We start from the raw sequence: 14,346 nt of genomic DNA, 5'->3' as shown, positions 1-14,346 counted from the left end.
GACACCTTTTGGTATACTCAAGTTCTGAATACATATATCGTCGTTTATTGTAGTATCGTGATTGCATGTAAAATTCAATGACTCGACGATGTGGTATGAATTTAAAAAGAAATAAATAGAATGTGCTATCGGTCGACTTCAAGTTTGGACAAGATCAGCTTAAAACATCACCTTTAGGTACACTTGAATCCAGGAGAATCGGGTTCCCTCCATACTGAGTTATCTTCCCTTCATCATTGAAGGTGACGTTGAGAACACCAAGGTATTTCCCATAAGCGTAAGCCTGAACGACAAGTACGCTGTCTCCACTGGCTTGTGTGACGACGGTAGGATAGGCAGCTTCCGGGGACTCATTAGAGGGGGCGTCACCTTCAATGTAATAAAATATAATGTACTTGACAATAAAATACTTATGTACGAAAATATACTGCATTATACTATAAAATACAATTATGATAATATATACTGCATTATACTATAAAATACAATTATGATAATATATACTGCATTATACAGTAAAATACTAATGTACAAAGATATACTGCATTATACTATAAAATACTAATGTACAAAGATATACTGCATTATACTATAAAATACAATTATGATAATATATACTGCATTATTCTATAAGATACTAATGTACAAAGATATACTGCATTATACTATAAAATACAAATATGATAAGATATACTGCACTATACAATGAAATCCAAATGTACATAAATTACCATAAGATACAATATGATACAAATGTACAAAAAACTATTGCAATATACATTTAAACACACATTTTCAATTATAAACTGTTATATACAATCAAATACAAATTTTCAAAAGCATCTTGCCGTATACAATGAAATAAAAATGTACGTACTCTTTGATATACAAGACAATTCAAATGTACATCAATACCATGTTATATATAATAAAATACCATTGTACATCAATAAACAAATATACAATGCTCGTAAATATACTGTAGTATATAATTGAATAATAATAATAAAAAATCTGTGTTCACCTGTATACGAAAATGTGGTAGTGTGTTCACCTTTATAAGGAAATGTGGTAGTGTGTTCACCTGTGTAAAGAAATGTGGTGGTGTGTATAGAGAAATGTGTTTTATGTTGACCAGTATAGAGAAAAGTGTTTTATGCTTAATTGTACAGAGAAACGTGTTTTCTATTTACCTGTATAGAGAAACGTGTTTTATATTTACCTGTATAGAGAAAGATGTTTTGTTACATGTATAGAGAAAAGTATTTTATGCTTAACTCTACAGAGAAAAGTGTTGTATGTTTACCTGTATTAGAACGATGCTTTATAATTACCTGTATAGAGAAAAGTGTTTTTATGTTTACCTGTATAAGGGAAATTATTTTGTTTTTACCTGTATAGAGAAAGGTGTTTTATTATGTTTACCTGTATAGAGAAACGTGTTTTATGGTTACCTGTATAGAGAACGTATTTTATGTATGCCTGTATATATAAACGTGTTTTATGTTGATGTGTATAGAGAAAAGTGTTGTATGTTTACCTGTATTAGAACGATGCTTTATATTTACCTGTATAGAGAAAAGTGTTTTTATGTTTACCTGTATAAGGGAAATTATTTTGTTTTTACCTGTATACAGAAAGGTGTTTTATGTTTACCTGTATAGAGAAACGTGTTTTATGGGTGTCTTCCCACTCAGCCAACATATCCTATTTTAACATTGAGGGTAGGAACAATAGAGAACAATAGGCACTAATTACAGGTAAGTTATAGCCTGTTTTGGAGAAGTAATTGATTCTCAGGTTATCTGTGTTACCTGCATTAGCTGTGCTACATGCTGTTAACAGTTTGTACATAATGTATACTAAATATATATATATATCACAAATACTTTTATATAATAAAAAAATATTAAAATAGAATAACTCAAATTTTCGTAAATTAGTGAAAATAATTCATTTTTTTATATCTTTCATTGTTATAAATTTCACACTTTATCATAATTATTATGTTTTATAAATAAAACAGAAAATACATTTGTTCAATTTTAACCTTTACACTGAAAGGGCACATTATCAATAAGTTTAAGTCAACGTTACATGTTTCATTGTGATATATAACAGGTATATATAATCAGAGACTTATATACATGTATCTGATATACAAGTGTCTGATATTATTCACGTAATAAATAGTTCAATCTTATTATTACAAAGAAACTCTAGTCTATATAATTGTCACTTCCTTTAACACGAGTATATGGTAATCATAACTCTTGCAAATTCAAGTTATTTTATGAAATTTAATGTTAAATTATACTTGTATATAATGTTTAGAATACAAAAGTTCAATTTCTCAAAGTATATCATAATCACTTAGGTCCCTTTATGAAATTTAATGTTAATGTTCATGAAACACTAGTATATGATACACGGGTATATAATTGTCATTATCCTGGATTTTTTTACTCCAAGTGGATACGCATGTGGGTTAATGTTGCGTCCCGTTTTGTTGCTCATTAGTGTATTCATGTAAAACATACATTGTTGTACATTGTTGCAACTTGTACATTCCAATGACGTCACATTGTTTACAGATCCCGCGTTGTGTCTGCACTGCCTGACACGAAGGCTTCAGTCTGTGTTTTTTAGTGTTTTTATTAGTTTTCTGATAATTCAATTGATCAGGTATGATTAAACAACCCCAATCAATATGAGGTGTGAATGTAATTTTAAGTTTAAACGGCATGTTGCGAAAAATACTTCTAACTATAGATCTACCTTATGTCTTTGGAAATCATCTGTAAATGATTAAATTGAATTAATTACGATCCATTGCATTCGTTTATTAACCTTTGTTCGTTTCTATATGCTGATTTCGATACTTAAAACACTGAAGAGTTCCAATATTGGAGAATGAACATTAACACTTGCTCTATGAATCGTCCTAGAGCACCCGACTACCCTAAATCAATACTTATGAAACAGGTAAGAGCGTGATGGTAATTGTATGAGAACAACGAAAAGTGCTGTACATTCTTACGAAAATGACAAACATCGTCAAAATTACTTAAAAAGTAGTCAATTAACCGGCACTTCTTCAATTAACACCAGTTTATAACGCCGTTATGTAACCATACTTGAATAAATAGAAAAATGTACAGCACTTTTTCTCGGTTTCTTAGCACGATGAATAAGTGTATCATATTTGCTTGTACGACAAAATACGTTGGTCGGGTGCTCTGGCCATATTTACCGAGCAAGTGTTAATGTAGTCCTTCGTGCCGGTCACGTGACAACGCGAGAACACGAGGAACGACGAAAACATCCCGATAAAGACGTTGGACACCTAACATTAAAATCCGATCAAGAAAACAAACAGAACTAACCGGGAAATCATTAAATATTGAATTTATATTAAAACATGACGTTTTTTGTTCTTTTTTATTATAAATGCAACATTAACCCACATGCGTAACATGTGAAGCTGCATCAGCATATGCAGTCACATCCATCGTGTTGTTTCGTAGTCTCATCTTGATAGTCTGGAGTCTCCATTCCAGTTGGCGATAATTCCTCTTTACACATGGTTTACCTCCAGCTTGATACTCTAACATTCTCCAAGAAATCAACCCTAATCTGGGCATTTGCAAAATAACTAATGGAATTGGTAAATAGTTTGGACCAGGGGGGGGGGGGGGGGGGGGGGGGGGGGGGGGGGGGGGGGGGGGACAAGAAAAAATATTGAAAAGTACACTGTATATCATTGTTACCTGTACATGGTGCATTTTTAGGGGGGGGACAAGAACAAATATTGAAAGTACACTGTATATCATTGTTACCTGTACATGGTGCATTTTTAATTATGAAAATTTTTTCCATTATTTCATTTTTAAAGTGTTGTGTAATATCATTATTAATATAAGTAATAAATTATCACTATATGTATTCTGTTATTAATACGTACATATGAATGTATATTTTTAAAGGTATTCTTAAACATTTTTTTCACTTTTATTGTTAGTCACATTTGAGTCCAATGTATACGTATACTGAAACAGACTATACCTACATTTTCCACAGGTAAACTCAGGTAATGTTTATATAGCAAAAACAACATGTTGGCTGAGTGGGAATGAACCGTTTTATGGTTACCTGTATAGAGAAACGTCTTTTATGTTTACCTGTATCAGAACAATGCTTTATATTTATCTGTATATAGAAACGTGTTTTTATTTACCTGTATAGAGAAAATTGTTTTATGTTTACCTGTATAGAGACCGCTGTATTTGTTTACCTGTATAGAGAAAGGTGATTTATGTTAACCTGTATAGAGTAACTTGTTTTATGTTTACCTGTTTAAAGAAACGTCTTTTATGTTTACCTGTATAGAGGAACGTATTTTATGTTTACCTGTATAGAGAAAAATGTTCTATGTTTACCAGTATAGAGAAGGTTTTTTTATGTTTATCTGTATAGAAAAAAGTATTTTATGTAAACCTGTATAGCGAACGTGTTTTATGTTTATCTGTATAGAAAAAAGTGTTTTATGTTACATGTAAAGTGAAAGGTGTTTGATGTTTACCTTTATAGAGAAAAGTGTTTTATGTTTACATATATTGAGAAAAGTGTTTTATGTTTACCAGTATAGAGAACGGTGATTTTATTTTTACCTGTATAGAGAAGGTTATTTATTGTTACCTGTGTAGAGAAAGGTGTTTTACGTGTCCTTTATAGAGAAGGTGATTTATTGTTACCTGTATAGAGAAGGTTATTTATTGTTACCTGTATAGAGAAAGGTGTTGCTATGACCTCCCACTATTATATCCAGACCAACCACTTCTGCAGCCATTTGTTTGTCCAATGGGTAGCCGGCATGTCCAACCGCAATCATGATATTGACTCCCTCGCTTTGAAGGCGGTTGACCTCTGACCTTACCGATGCTATTTCATCTTTGAAGATCAAAGATTCTAGAAAGTAACCAAAAAATACTAGGTTTAATATAGTCTTGTGTAATAAATTACGCATATTGCTATCAAAAACTATCTCAAATACATGTACAGTGGAACTTCGTTAACTCGAACTCGGATAACTCGAATACCCCGCTTAACTCGAAGTACCTCGCCGGTCCCGGCCGAATTTTCTCTTTATCTTAGTAAAAAAAACTCGGAAAATTCGAATTCGGATAACTCGAAAAACTCGGATAATACGAAGTAAAAATTTGGTCCCAACAATAAAATCCTACTTGAAATGTTCGAATAACTCGAAGTATAATTTTCGTCGATCGGTGGCAAACGCCGACATTTTTTAAGAGCTAAATTCCGTTTGTAATACTGAACATATCGGCACTACTAACCTACATGCTATTATAAGTGTTTCATAAATTCATAAAAGAAATTGTCGGCTGAATCTTATAACAACAAGTCTTGGTGATAAAAAGTACTGCTTTACTTACATCAGGTAATTTCCCAAGGCGGTCGCCGATATCAGTACACACGATAGTCAACAACTCATCTACCCGTTCGCTCAAGCGGAACTAATCTCTGACACACCGGTAGATCTACCCGGCTGATGTTTTTACAGGTGTAGAAATGACACAGTCACCGGCGCCTATTAAATCTTTAAACTGCTGAAACAATAGCTTAATTACTGCCGAGGTGTTCAGAGTACAACTGTAACGGTCAGTGCTGTCTATTAAATCGGATAAAACGCCAACTCAGTTACAGTAACATTTTATGTCGATCGGTGGCAAACGCCGACATTTTTTAAGAGCTAAATTCCGTTTGTAATACTGAACATATCGGCACTACTAACCTACATGCTATTATAAGTGTTTCATAAATTCATAAAAGAAATTGTCGGCTGAATCTTATAACAACAAGTCTTGGTGATAAAAAGTACTGCTTTACTTACATCAGGTAATTTCCCAAGGCGGTCGCCGATATCAGTACACACGATAGTCAACAACTCATCTACCCGTTCGCTCAAGCGGAACTAATCTCTGACACACCGGTAGATCTACCCGGCTGATGTTTTTACAGGTGTAGAAATGACACAGTCACCGGCGCCTATTAAATCTTTAAACTGCTGAAACAATAGCTTAATTACTGCCGAGGTGTTCAGAGTACAACTGTAACGGTCAGTGCTGTCTATTAAATCGGATAAAACGCCAACTCAGTTACAGTAACATTTTATACGCACATGCGCAGCCCAACTTCCGGTGCTTATACACATGGAAATGGCGTGGTTATCAATAAAAAGTAAGTAGGCCGATCAAACAGTATTTTATATATGTCCAATAAAAGGTAATGGTTCTGTTACGTTTTGCATGCAATCTGTGTTAAACTTAAACGGTTATTTGTTTTGACATTAATAACTTGTTATTTTGTCGAATTCCGTTTTATCGTTTACCTTTTGCAAACATGACTTGCACATCAGATCGTTAGTGAAGTGACTAAGTGAAAGAAACTTTATCGTGACTGTATATCGGCAAAACTACACCAAATTACAAGGGACATAACGAAACATTACATATATATTTACATGTATTGACCAGTCTTCACACTAAACTGATGAGCGACAGAGCGAAGTTATAATGATTATATAATGTTGACAAATATTGACCAAACTTTTCACCAAAAACGATAACTCGCTTAATTCGAACACTCGGATAACTCGAAGTTTTTTCGTGGTCCCGTCGACTTCGAGTTAACGAAGTTCCACTGTATATTAATTCTTTCATTTAAATATCATTGTCATTATCAACTGACGCAGTAATTGTTATGACTATGTTATTATTATTATCGTTATTATCATACTTATTCTAACATCATAATACTGCGAATATGCATACTTCATGACAAACTATACAAAGTATACAGAGTATGCCATTAATTTCGGTAAAGGGCTATGAAGTAACCCAGGTTACCTGGATTAGAGATAAACGGAGTGTCCTTGGTGGTGTACCCAATGACCCCGATCTGTTTCCCGCCAATGGACAGCACGGTAGAGCTGGCGAACTTTCCCTGGATGGAAGGTTCCAACGTGGCATCTATGTTACTGCTGAGAACAGGAAATGTGGCGTTGTCGAGGAAAGGAAGAAGACCAGCAATTTCATAAGAAAATTCATGATTACCCAGGGCCTGAAAAATGGAAAAAACATTCAAGTAATCTATTTCAAAACTTAATGAGGAAAAGAGATTTATCATTAAGTTAAACATCGTCTACATTTCTGAACCAGTTAAAAAATCAATGAAGAATTCCAAATGCTTTGTTAATGTTAATCTTTAACTTTTTAATCTGTTATTTACATTAATGTTACCGTGAATGTTTTAATCTGCCATTTACACTCATGTTGAATCTGTCGTTGTCTGAATAGTCGTGTAACACATAGTGTTATAGGTATAGGGGGTTGTTATATCAAGTATCCAGACATGGCTGTCGTTTCATCAGAGGTTGTCTGTTCCCAGGATCCTCTTGATGCCTTTATATTGTATTTTGTGGTACGCCAATTGCGGTGTACATTTGCATTATTGTTTTTCAAACTGTGGCCATGACCTTCCAATTATGCCTTAGTTCTTTAAATATTGTTCGTGTCATTGATCTATGATAATGTTTAAATCTGTCATTTTCATTAAAATTTAAATCTGTCATTAACATTAATGTACAGACCTTTCATTTACATTGATGTTTAAATCTGTCCGTGACATTAATGTTTGAATGTCATTTTCATTAAAATTTAAATATGTCATTTACATAAATGTACAGACCTTTCATTTACATTAACGTTTAAATTTGTCATTTACAATAATGGATAAATCTGTCATAGGCATTAATGTTTTAATATGTAATTTCCATTAGTGTTTAAATCTCTCAATTCAATTAATGTTTTAACCGTTATTACATTAATGTTTAAATCTGTCATAACATTTAAATTAACGTTTAAATTTATCATTTATATTAATGTTTCCATCTGTCATTTACATTAATGTTTTAATTTGACATTTACATTAATGTTTTAATCATTATATATAAGTTAATGTTGACATTTGTCATTTACTTTAATGTTTTATTTTGTCATTGACATTATCATTCCGTCATTATTATTGATGTTTAAATTTGTTATTGCCATTAATGTTTAAATCTGTCATTTACATTCATTTTTAAATTGTCACTTAGATTAATGTTTTAATCTGTAAAAGACCATGTTTAAATATGTTATTTACATCAATGTTTTTATATATTATTGGCATTAATATTTGATCAGTCATTTACATTCATGTTTGAATCATTCATTGACATCGATGTTTAAATCTGTCATATTCATTAATGTTTAATTTGTGATTTTAAAAGATTTCCTAATCTGTCATTTACATTCACGCTTAAATCTGTCATTGACATTGATGTTTAAATTTGTCATATACATCAATGTTTAAATCTGTCACCATTAATGCTAAAATCTGTCATATGCATTAATGTTTTAATCTGTGATTTTAATAGATGTTTTAATCTGTCATTTACATTTATGCTTAAATCTGTCATTTAGATTAATGATTGAATTCATCATATCAAGTAATGTTTAACCTGACATTTTCATTCATTTTGAATTTGTCATTGGGATTAATTTTTTGAATTCGTCAATTCATTTAATGTTTAAAAAATCTGAAATTTACATGCATGTTTAAATTTGTCATTGACATTAATATTTAAATATGTCATGGATATTAATGTTTTAATTCGGTTTAACATTATGTTTTAATCTGTTTAACATTAATTTTTGAATCTTTCATTGACATCGATGTTTAAATCTGTCATATACATCAATGGTTAAATCTGTCACCATTGACGTTTGAATCTGTCATTGGCATTAATGTTTAATTTGTCATTTACATTAATGTTTGAATCTGTCGGTGACATTAATGGTTGAATGTCATTTTCATTAATGTTTAAATCTGTTATTTACATTAATGTATATACCTTTCATTAACATTACCATTTAAATCTGTCATTTACATTAATGTTTAAATCTATTATTTACATTTATATTTAAATTGTCACTTAGATTAATGTTTTAATCTGAAATAGACCTTAATATTTAAATATGTCATTGATACTAGTGGGGTGACACCTGAAGGATGTCACAGAAAGAATGGAGCATAGTAAGGGGCGATGACTCTGTAAAACTGTGTTGTTGCCAAGGAAATGAAACCCTTTAAGTTGAATTTGCGGTCCCATATTACCCATTTTTCATTGAAATCAGACAATATCTAAATTTGAACCATTCAGAGGCCAGGAAATGGCGACCATTTTGATTAAATGTGAAAATGAGGTTACAAGAGTAACCGGTGTCCCGTGATATACCTATATATTAATTCACCAGTGGAACATAATGATACAAATGAGAGAAGGAAAATTATTTGTTTGTTTGACATAGCCATTTCATTCAAATGATATTTCGAGACTTTCCCCGTATACGTAGTTTAAAGTCAGTATCAGTGTCTTTGTCAGTGGTCCATGTCGAGCAAATTTGGAGATGGTCTATAACATTTTTTTGTTTATTTGAAAATTTTGCAACTTCTTCAGTAGTGTTGGGAATCACTAATAAGTTCATGATCGATCATCATCATCATATCGCTAATTGAACGATCATGAATAGAACTTTAGGAAAATATCTGGAAAAGCATTAATACGAATGGTACATTATAATTAATTTAATATCAAGAACAGGTGAGCGAGTTATCTCCCCTTTTCTATCACAGATGAAAATTAGGTAATTAGCAAGTTTTAAATTGTTTTATGTGAATTTGAACAATGATTTATGTAAAGGAAGCGTAACCATGCATAATAAATCATGTTTTTATTTTTAATAACTTTCAACCTTTTATAAGGTAGCAGTGTATGCCAGTTGGCCAAGTTTCTGAAAATGAAGTGGCAATTATCTCTTACTCTTATATATGTAAGCTTTGTTGGCTTGGTTTATCACCCTGTGAATAGCCAGAGTCAGTTTAAGGCAGGGTCTCATGCAGGAGGCCTGTCTGTCAGCATACCATCCAGGAAATGGAGCAATAATGTATGAAAATGAAGCTTACCAAGCAAAATAAATAATGTTTTCTTTTCAAATAAATGTTTTAAACTTTTTATAAGGTAGCAGTGTAGACCAGTTTGCCTGGTTTCTGAAAAATAAGTAGCATCTCTTAGTCTGAGGCTGGGTCTCCTTGTAATAGATGGTGACCACCTGACTGAAGAACTTATTGCTCATTGCATGCCATCCAGAGCAATAAGGGTAAAGTGGTCTTGCCCAAAGACATAACGATGACAGGACATACCGGCCTGATTGTCAGCTTCCTTTTTCTTCTGCAGGAAAACTGTGCAAACTTTTCTATGCTTCTTCTATATATATAATATTCATAAACTTCGTGTATTTGGTTAAAAGTCCAATTTACAGACAGGGTCATTTAAAGATGTGCCTGGTTTTAGAGGTGGAAGAAAGCCGGAGTACCCGGAGAAAAACCACCGACCTACGGCCAATACCAAGCAACTGTCCCACGTATGTTTTGAACTCGCAACCCAGAGGTGGAGGGCTAGTGATAAAGTGTCGGGACAGCTAGAAAAGAGTTTGTGGTTTTAAAAGATGTGATGATTGACTCTGTACTGAAACCACTGAAGTTTGGTATTTTTTGTAACACTGTAAGGGAATCTTGAATATCCTAGTTCATATCGTATAATTCAAGTCGGAAACTTTGTTCTACTTCTTTTTACCTGTAGGAACAGTGTTGTTTTTTATGAAAAAAAAATAGAAATACTTTGAGCCTTTTATGTGTTTCATGAATAATTCTATGTTCATTGGTAAACAGGAATTTAACTCGAAGACAAGAACTTTCTTACTGCTGACAAAATATTATGAAACTGAAGAAAATAGTTTTTACTTGATATCTGTGAGTAATTTCTTGGAGAGTGTGAAAACATCCAGTATTATGATCTGATATCAAGTCGTTTACCATAAATATGTTTTTGTTATAAAAATTCTTAAAAAACACTGACTTCTGGCCAACAGTTATATTTCTGTTAAACCATAATGGCGTTTTTAGGATAGAATCTTTCATAAAGCTATTTTTTCGATTGATAGATTTAAATTGTACCAGGCTTTAAACACATCAGCCCAAAATATATTACTACACTATTTTGCACATTTCTGCACATAATCATTGCCACAATTTGGTAGTAAATCAATGTTAATGTAACTTTTCAAAATAGCTTGCCATTTGGCTGTAGTCTGAAAAAGCCTTCTCACCCAAGATAAGTTTAATGAATCTATAAAAGCTTTTATATTTATCATGTTTTAAACCACCATTTAGATAATCTTTGACAATAATTTCTCTTTTAACTTTATAGGTTTTGCTATTCCACAAAAAAATAAAAAAGTATGGAATTTAGGGTTGAAGTAAACTGTTCGTCAGGACTAGTAAGTGAAATAAAAAGATGGATACATTGTGAAATGAGAAGCGATTTAATAATATGGATTCTACTGATAGGAGTAAAAACTCTACTTTTCCAGGTTTAAAGTAGTGACTTTAATTTGATAAGTTTTTTGTCGAAATTCAGTTTTGGTATATTGAAGTATATCAAGTTGACATGGAATTAATTCCCCAATAGTGTGAATTTGTGTTTGCTCCATTGCAAATTAACATCTGTAGGAAGGTATCATCACTAAACTTTTTACTACCTATCCAGATTACCTTTGTTTTTTAAACATTGATTATAAGACCAGATACTTTAGCGTATGAATGAAATTCATTTACTGATTTTTTAAGAAATCGCTCAGAGCAATTTAATGCCAAAGATGTATCATCTGCGTATTGTGAGGGTAGGATCGGACTTCTATTGACTTCAATGTCTGTTATGTTTTTATTATGTCGTAATTTGATAGCTAATATTTCTGCACATAAAATAAAAATATATGGGGCTATTGGGTCGCCCTGTCGACATCCCCTTTTTAACATTGAAGAATGATGACAAATTAGTACTTAACACTAACAACAGTCTTGCTAGGACTCTAAACACTAACAATCCTGTTGATATGACGCACACATTTTCAATAAGTTACTGCAAAATTTGGACATAACCCAGTCGATGAAAAAAGGGATACTAACACCTATACTCAAAAAGGGAAAGGATAAAACAATACCATCCAATTATAGGTATCACAGTCACAAACACGTTCTCCAAAGTCTTCGAGACCATCATGAAGTCCAGACTGGAGAGAAAATCCTAAATCAAAATCCACTACAGAGAGGGTTAACGTCAGGAGTCTCACCCCTCGGGACTGCCGTTATGGTCTATGAAACAATCATACCTGCAAAAGAGAACAAGAAAGACCTGTTTCTGGTAACGCTAGATACAAAAAAAAAGTCGTTGACACGGTGAACCATGAGATACTCTTCAACAAGATTTACCATGCAGGAGGCATGGGACCTCTATTGATCATATTGAGGAACATGTACAGGAATTCAAACATCAAAGTCAAATAGGAAAACAACCTCTCAGACGATGTACAGCTCAAACAGGAACCAAACATGGAGCCAAGCTCTCAACCACGCTCTATAAGGTCTATAACAACACAATACTGGACAGTATAACTAGCACTGCCATGGGAACCCACATTGGAGACATCAATGTAGCCTGTCCTACATGCGCAGATGACATTGCCTTCCTTGTCAACAGTCACCATGAAATACAAGCATTGTTAGAGCTAATTGACTACCACACCACGCTAGATCGGGTCACCATCAATCCCGCAAAATCAGATCGAATTATATATGGGAACAGCAAAAAACAGGAAGCATCTCTAAACATTGAACAATCCAAGATTACATCAACTGCAATAACAATGCACCTGGGCATTACCTGTTCAAAGTCTAATAAGACAAACGTCAACAAAGGTCAAATGTGCAAGAAACACCATCTATGCAATCCTGGGAGCTGGTCTTTATGCAAAAAATGAAATGTCGCCAACAGCCACACACAAACTATAGAGATCATATGCTGTTCTACGCCTCACATATGGACTTGAAATAACGACGCTCACCGCAACAGATATAGAAAAAATAGAAACGATGCACAGAAAAATCCTCAAACAGCTCCAAGTTCTGAAAACTGCAACAGCAAGTACAGCTGTTTAAATTCTAATCGGCGCTGAGCCCATCAGTATCACATTGGAAAAGAACATCATAACATTCTTTGTAAACACTGAAAGAAACACAGATTCCATTAAAATGCCAATGTTCGTAGATCGCTCCTGATGAGTGGCTTTGACAGCTCAACTTGTGCCGCAGGTGATTCACGGCTAACCGAGAAAAACAAACTCCACTTGGCGTGGTCGATTCTTGAAAATCCTCCAAAAAATGGTCATTGAAAAGAATGCTGAAATCGAATACAAATGAACACTGGAAAGAAACTTGCAAAGAAAATCAAGAAAGACAATCCTCACTGCGCTTTCTTCAGATACAAGACCAACCCCTTTACCAAGCCCATAATATATGGGCTAGTGTAGGATCATCTGTCAGATATGTCACAGCAGCAGAAATGAAAGCACGTCTAGTTACCAGCACCTATAATCTCAAATCAAGAGAGGTCAAATTCAGCAACAACAATTACGATCAGACGTGTTTGTTATGTAAACAAGAGGATGAAAACATCTATCACTTCCTAACTTGATACCCTAGTATGAAAACAACGAGATCAAGGCACCTACAAAAATAGAAAGCTTACTCGCAAAAATCGGGGATGTGAACGCTGTAAATGACATCAAAAGCAAGAACCTCTTCGTACAGCTTCTTCTGGACCCTACTTCAAAATCCATACGGGAGAGCCTGATCCTCAAGAAAAGGAACTTACAGGAATTAGAGAGTCTATCACGGATCCTCTGCCATTCCCTCCACCTTAAACGAGCCAAAATACTATCCGCAAATGGCAGTGTGTAAAAGTGATATAGTGCAAATCCTTAGAGACATTAAGGAGACTTATGCCATAAATGATTTCCAAACACAGCAAAGGCAGGGAGAGGGGTAGAACATACCAGAGCTATAAACATCATCAACCCTGTTGATAGAACCTGTTGATAACGAACAAACTAGTTGATAGGAAATTAACACTAACAAAAATAAAAAGGAAGGCAAATAATATAGGATTACCTAGAATCAAGCAATAATTATCCAATAAAGAAGCTTACTCTCTAAAAAAGAGAGTCCAGAGACACTTCAAGAGAAATGGTGAAGTGATCTTAGGGATAGACATTCAATGAGACGGTGATTTGTTCGACTTACGAAAATATCTACATACAACAAAGAATT

General features: G+C 33.4%; 1 protein-coding gene across 1 annotated transcript in view; it reads right to left on the bottom strand.

Annotated features, from left to right (window-relative positions):
• The window catches only part of LOC117316900 (snake venom 5'-nucleotidase-like), a 47,769-nt gene that overhangs the window by 16,264 nt on the left and 17,159 nt on the right, over window positions 1-14,346 (bottom strand). Inside the window, exons 2-4 of the mRNA XM_033871681.1 lie at window positions 6,927-7,140; window positions 4,783-4,968; window positions 172-369 (exon numbers count right to left, since the gene is read on the bottom strand). Coding sequence (XP_033727572.1) covers window positions 172-369; window positions 4,783-4,968; window positions 6,927-7,140 — 598 coding nt within the window. The remainder of the gene's footprint in view (window positions 1-171; window positions 370-4,782; window positions 4,969-6,926; window positions 7,141-14,346) is intronic.

Source organism: Pecten maximus, chromosome 18 (genome assembly GCF_902652985.1).
Source record: "Pecten maximus chromosome 18, xPecMax1.1, whole genome shotgun sequence".
NCBI classification, from domain to species: domain Eukaryota; kingdom Metazoa; phylum Mollusca; class Bivalvia; order Pectinida; family Pectinidae; genus Pecten; species Pecten maximus.
This window is presented reverse-complemented; position numbering and strand designations above follow the sequence as displayed.